The 7,134-nt window shown below is 44.3% G+C and overlaps 1 protein-coding gene across 1 annotated transcript; it reads left to right on the top strand.

The window, feature by feature from the left end:
• Window positions 1–2,796: 2,796 nt before the first annotated feature.
• Window positions 2,797–6,636, top strand: npy8br (neuropeptide Y receptor Y8b). The gene is made up of 2 exons (XM_056419359.1): window positions 2,797–2,887; window positions 4,345–6,636. Exon 2 carries the CDS (start codon window positions 4,496–4,498, stop codon window positions 5,597–5,599), a length of 1,104 nt encoding a protein of 367 aa, XP_056275334.1. The 5' UTR covers window positions 2,797–2,887; window positions 4,345–4,495; the 3' UTR covers window positions 5,600–6,636.
• Window positions 6,637–7,134: the final 498 nt, after the last annotated feature.

The following is a 7,134-nucleotide window of genomic DNA, read 5'->3' as shown; positions in this document are numbered from 1 at the left end:
TGTGATTGACAGTTGAAGAGATTGCACAAGGGAAAGAGGTACGACAGCCATTCCTCGCTCAATGTATTGAATAGTGATGCCAAATATCCAGTCCTGCAGGAATGTTCAGCAGTTCTTTTTCAGCATTCCTGCTTTGTGCATAGATTAATGGTCTTGAGTGACTTGACACCCATGGCTCTGTGTCCAGTAAACACCCACAGAGCTGTTGTTGTTGGTGGCAAGTCATTTCACCGTTCTGCCTCTCAGACAAACTGCTATTACTGTTCTCTCACGCAGCCTCCATTTGAAACAGGAGTGTGTGGGGACAGTGTGAAGAAGCCGTTAACAATCTGTTGCACAAGCAAGAGAGGTGCAAAGAATGGGTTTAAATAGCTCTATAGGTGTTATCTACGAAGGGATCAGGACCGAGATACTAATCGTGATGATGTTTTAGTTTGTATGGACGTCAACAAATTATGAAAAGGTGTACGCAGCAGATGCACAGAACCTGTGTGGTTAGTTTTGGGTGTGTATTCTGTATATTACACATCAGCAATGTTAAAGATCTTTAGCACAAGCAGAGGAGTCAGTATCCATCAATGTTCAGTTTAAACTGCAGTATTATGAAGTCTTCTAAAGGGACTCTGGGGCTCAGAAACACAACTGCTCATCCACAGGGACTGACTAGATGACTCGTGGTCGGGGACAGAAGGCTATGGCGCTGATCCGGGACAGAGACAAGGAGGGGGGTCAAACGGGCAAGGTCGACAACGGGAGAGCAGTTGGAGTTAGTTGTTGAAGGGTCTTTGTTGAAGGGTAGTTATTGGAGAGTAGCTGTTGAAGGGTAGTTGTTGAAGGGTAGTTGTTGGAGTTAGTTGTAGGAGGGTAGTTGTTGGAGTTAGTTGTTGGAGGTTAGTTGTTGGAGTGTAGTTGTTGGAGGGTAGTTGTTGGAGGGTAGTTGTTGGAGTTAGTTGTTGGAGGGTAGTTTTTGGAGGGTCGTTTTTGGAGTTAGTTGTTGGAGTTAGTTGTTGGAGGGTAGCTGTTGGAGGGTCGTTTTTGGAGTTAGTTGTTGGAGTTAGTTGTTGGAGGGTAGCTGTTGGAGGGTCGTTTTTGGAGTTAGTTGTTGGAGTTAGTTGTTGGAGGGTAGTTGTTGGAGGGTAGTTGTAGGAGGGTAGTTGTTGAAGGTTAGTTGTTGGAGGTTAGTTGTAGGAGGGTAGTTGTTGGAGTTAGTTGTTGGAGGTTAGTTATTGGAGGGTAGCTGTTGAAGGGTAGTTGTTGGAGGGTAGCTGTTGAAGGGTAGTTGTTGGAGGTTAGTTGTTGGAGTTAGTTGTTGGACGCTAGTTGCCAGATGGTCTGGCATGAATGCGAAGAACAGTGTGAGTGTAGATGGGCCTCAGAGGGAGAAGGTGCAGCAGAGTGCACAGGTGAGAGGGATGAAGCTGACGAGATGGGAGTGACTAACAGGTGAGTAGAATAAGCTGATGGGTGATTGTGATAACAGGTGTACTGAATGAGCTAATTAGCTGAGTGCAGAGTGGGCAGGTGAGAGTGATAGAGCTAACGACGTGATACAGAAGGGAGTGATAGCGTATGCATCATAGTGTTTTGGGTGACAAAATAAACTTAATTGAAATGGGAACACAATATGATGTATGTGTCCTTTATAATTTACATTTATCTTTTTCAACAAACACGCCATTCATAAGGGGTTTTACCCACACACCTTCACAGGGTTTAAAACCGTAACAAAATCTATTTATATTTCTCTGAACAGCATTGTTTCTGTTTATCCACTGCTCCACATTCTTAGTCTGTACATTCTTGATTTGAAAATGGTCCATGTGGAAAGAGAAATGCATGATAATTTATTTCGCAGGCATGATATGGACATTGTATAGCAATTGCAGTACATCCATATAGGAACATATTAATATCACATACATATTACAGCTATTTCTCATGTTGGATAGATGAAACTTATTCCTCAATATGAGAGGGCTCAGCATGATGCTCTTTTGCAACAGTCTAAATGAATCATCTAATATCGCTCACTAATACATTTGGGTGAAACACACCATGAGTGCTAATTTCAAATAACTAAATTTCCCCATTGGCCCCTTGGAGGGCGCGTGCCTGATGGTGCGTGTACACGCGTGCGTGCGAGCCGCGGATATTTTATTATGTAACATGCTCCCAATCACATCTCTCCCTGCCTGAGAGTCGGAGGTATAAGGGCACTTTAAGAGATATCTCGGCTCCTATCAGTGATCCTGGCTGGACACCTCCTACCTTTTCCTCGACCAAAAACTATTGTTGTGTCTCACCTGGTACAGAGCGACGCCGAGTCCGAGGAGAAAGACACATCTCGGTAAGAAACAATGGATAATTTGACAGCTAATTGGAATTCCGTGCTAACCTACAACTCTTCTAGTGTGAGAGATTACCTCAAAGTAAAAATTATGTTTTCCATAGAAGCTCTTTTTTTTTTTTTTTTTTTTTACACGACACAGCTCTAATGACTCTGCTGTTTCAGTCCGATGTGTCTTTATATATTCTTAAAGATGTTGTATAATGACTTTTAATAACCTTCTCACACGCGCAGCTGTTTTTAATTCCCCGTGCTGTCAGGTCTATGGATACATATATTCTGATGGGATCTTTTAGTTGTTTTTTCTTACTTAGCAGCCAGACTGCTCTCCTTCTTATGAGGTTATATGTTTAAAAGCAACGCGGGCATTCAGTTGGAAATGAGTGACAATTCCCTCCTCCTCCTCCCTGGACAGCAGTGAGCGCGCAAGGTGGTGCACTGGAGGACAAAGAGGGGTCTCCTCCACCTGTCCGGAGCCCTGAGCATCCGCCACGCAGCTGCAGGCAGACGGTGGAGCCAGGACAGCTGCAGAGACACAGGGTAGGCTGCGTGGAGCTCTCTCACACTTTACATCCCTTCATGCGTTTCTCATCCGCTGATGCGTGATGCCTCCGATCGTTTGTGCATGAACAATCCAGACCTGTGCATCATGTCAAAGTGGTTTAGTGAGATGACCGGACGATGTGAAGGACAGATTGAATGTCTTGTTTACAATTGACAAACTCTCCATTGTAGCCTAAGACAAATCGCATGAGTTCAAATGTATCTATATTTTTTTTTCTGCAGTCCATTTGTTGTTGTTGTTGTTGTGTAACACCGGCAAATAATCCATATAAATCATAGTGTGTCATGTCAAATATTATTTATGCCCTTTGCAAATGTTCCTCCTTTGGCCGATACTTTTCCAGCAGACCCGACATAAAGCAAGTGTCCAAATGCTGCCATAAATAACCAGCATCAAGGCTGCAGCATGGATATGATGTATTAAAAGAATGGTATTGATGTACTTTTGTTATGAATACTCTGGCTTTTATTTGTAATCCCCACAGATGCAGCAGCACATTATAATAGGCCATTTCGACTCATCATCGAGACAGCACAAGCAATTAAAGCCCTGCCTGTCACCATGTGTCATCATTAAGGAGAGCTCAATTAGAAATGATAAACACTTTGAATCCTGTAGAATTCATTCTCTCTGCATAGCTGTGTTGCAAAACTCATTTTTGAGGAATTGAGCCATAGGCAAAACATCTTTGTTAATTTGTACTGTTTTTCACTGTGCTGCGTGCACACACAAATCCATAAATATGCATGTACGGACACATCCACGCACGTTTTAGATGTTCTCGTTCTCGCCGTGACACAATTGTATTTCTTTTCCATTTCCAGTGCATTCATAGACTGTGAGGGCCACATGTGCTTCAGAAAGCTATCGTGTGAATGAGAGCTGACAATGAGAGGCGTCTGTTCCTTTTATGGACAGAAACAGAATAAATTCCCACCATCAAAAGGGGAGAAAATTGTGAGAGGAGAGGGAGCGCTTGTCTCTGAAGGAGCAGTTATCACGTTATTGTGATGGGAATTTAAATCCGCATGAGATAGCGACGCCATAGAGTCTGGGTCGGTGCTGTGCTCTGGTGGTATGTCATCAGGGCATCATTTCTTCTTATAGCCAGTCCTTGAGGAGATAGTTAATCAGCCTCTAGATATCTCCATACCAATGTTAATTATTCCTCTCGTATCTCTAATGAGGTTGTGCTGAATTCACTGTAAAACTGCACCACTAAAAACACCTGTGAGCTCTGTGATTATAAAACCAATCATGCATGAGTTTCTGCACATATTTTGATTTAAAAGAACAAATGTAGGGTTAATTTATGTTAATGCTGCAGTTTTTGTGCGGGTATATTTCAGTGACTAGTCTCTTAATATATCGAGAAGTAAAATCTCTACAAATATACTTTGGTTACTCTTCATTTTCTCTTCTTTTTTTTCAGGCAGCGAATGTTTTAAAGATCGCCAACGTTTAAGGATGAGGCAAGGCTGTAAGAGAATGCAAATGTTATTCATGAAGTAAATCCACAAGGTGTGACGCCACAATTAGTATATTTAGTCCGGGGCCTTTGACGCCAGCCCAGGAAAAGCAAGATGGAGCCGCAGCACAACACCAATCACAACCAGGCCTTGTGGAAAGAGATACCGTGGGATTTCGCCGAGGACTGCTCGCTGTCCGTGAGCGGCACCACGTTTCTCATCATCGCTTACAGTACAGTCATGGCGGTGGGTCTCATCGGGAACTCTTGCCTGGTGTTTGTCATCACGCGGCACAAGGAAATGCGCAACGTCACCAACATCTTCATCACCAACCTGTCTTGTTCCGACATCCTCATGTGCATCGTGTGCCTGCCGGTCACGATTATCTACACACTGATGGACCATTGGATCCTAGGAGAAGTCCTCTGTAAGCTCACGCCCTTCATCCAGTGTATATCGGTCACCGTCTCCATCTTCTCCCTCGTCCTCATCGCCATGGAGCGCTACCAGCTCATTGTCCACCCGACTGGATGGAAGCCCATGGTGGGCCAGTCTTACTTGGCCGTGGTTGTCACCTGGGTCGTGGCCTGTCTCATCTCGGTGCCTTTCCTCTCGTACAACGTGCTGGCCTTGCCTTTCCAGAACCTCAGCATGCCCTTGCCAATCAAAGACCACCTCTTTTGTATCGAGCTGTGGCCATCGGTTCAAGAACGACGCGTCTACACCACCTTCCTGCTCATCTTCCAGTACTTCCTTCCTCTCGCCCTCATCATGCTCTGCTACCTGCACATCTACCTGCGCCTGAGGAGGAGGAAGGACATGGTGGACCGCGGCCGGAACACCACTCGGAAGAAGAACAAAGGCGCCGCGAGGATCAACGCCATGTTATTCGCCATCGTGGTGGCATTCGCACTCTCCTGGCTCCCTCTCAGCGTCTTCAACACGGTGTTTGATTGGAACCACGAGGCCATCCCGTCCTGTGGCCACGACTTCATCTTCTCGTTCTGCCACCTCACGGCCATGGCCTCCACCTGTGTCAACCCCATCATCTATGGTTTCCTCAACAGCAACTTCCAGAAACAGCTCCGGTCCACCCTGTTGCGCTGCCGCTGCTGGGCGGTGACGGAGCGGTATGAGAGTGTCCCGCTCTCCACGGTCAGCACGGAGGTCACCAAGGGGTCCATCTTGAGCAACGGATCTAACAGCATGAATACCTAGGTCCAAGCTTTTTGGGTGAAAGACACTGAGACTACTCGGGGCCTCTTCTGCCCTCTTTGTGTCATCTTTTTGGAGTTTTTCTTGCTTCGTTGTGTCCAAAAACAAAGGTTGACATTTACAAAGTTCTAAACCTTACAACAGCAGTCCACGGAGACGACTGAAGAGACTTGACCACCATGGCACAATGAATCAGTATGAGGTCACATCTAAGAGGAAGTAGATAATAAAGTAATGGTGCAAAGGTTGGACAAGTTTAAGTATTGTTGGGCACTTTTGCAACTATAGCTCTATAGCTCATGTGCTGTGGCCCCAAATACAAATGAAGAGACAGCATATCATTTGGTATCTGTCGAATTATTTTTTTGACAGACACTTCTTAAAGACTGATATCTACTCCGATTGTCACGTTGCAATGAATATCAGCTGTTTAGGGTTTGCTTTTTACACTTTTACCTGCTTTTAATGTGAGAAATGGAAGGAGAGAATTTACAGGACAATAGGGTTGGGGCACTGCGATTGTTCTTTTTAAATGTTGCTGTTTTATATTAACAGTATTGATGAAAATATCAAGTGAACTGTGATGTGTTGATGATCATCGCCTGAGTAACTTATGGCATAACTGAAGGAGAGAACATTAGTACAATACATGCGAACACTGAGACGTTTTACTAGCATCATCTTAATGCATTTATTATTACCTAAAGTCATAAAAAACGATGAAATGATCTTTTAAAGAGAACCTTGGCTAGAGACGTGTACATTCCAAGCTGTCCACCAAGGTCGGCACTCCAGTGTGTTGTAGAGCTTGGGATGTTTTTTTCTCATCAAATGTGCCATCCAACAACCATATATCAAGTGCCATAAAACTAAACGAACGAGGCAGCAAAGGACTTTGACGGAGAAAGGGTTCTTCCCCTGTATATAACATTGCAAATGACATGTATGGCCTGTAAACGATGTGACAGTTATTGTTTATGGTGTGGTAGGCGATAAGGAGCAATGTGTAGCATATAGCAGATATGTCCGGGGAAACCTGTTGTAAGTCTGTGGTATTGAATTAAAACATTTACTATATCTTTATTGATGTCTATTTTGGAATTTCTTTTTGACGAGTCAATATTCGTGTTCAATTCTTATACTGCATTTTTCTTTTTCGTGTGCCAAATCTCATGTGTGCTCTGCTTTCTGTGTGCCAGTTAAACACTAAATGGATGTTTCACTCTCACCTTGAAGGTCGGTTCATTCACATCGTTCTCAGCGTTTTACCAGATAATGGATCAGTCCTCCGGCTCCCATCACACAGACGGTTCACTGAGACCAGGTGTTTCCACTTTGGGAAACGGTGTGAAGATATCATAGCGCTAATGTAACACGCAAGTCGATCAACACTCGTCAATGCTGTGGTATGTGGTGCACGTGGAAACATTTGTTTCTCTCCGAGGTCAACTTCAGTGTGCGCTCTCTCTCTCTCTTTGTCTCTGTCTCTCTCTCTCTCTCTCTCTGTCTGTATTATTCAGGGTGACGTCTGAGATCCC

This window comes from Pseudoliparis swirei, chromosome 7 (genome assembly GCF_029220125.1).
Source record: "Pseudoliparis swirei isolate HS2019 ecotype Mariana Trench chromosome 7, NWPU_hadal_v1, whole genome shotgun sequence".
Taxonomy (NCBI): Eukaryota; Metazoa; Chordata; class Actinopteri; order Perciformes; family Liparidae; genus Pseudoliparis; species Pseudoliparis swirei.
Note: the sequence above shows the minus strand (reverse complement) of the source record. Positions and strands in the feature narration are given on the sequence as shown.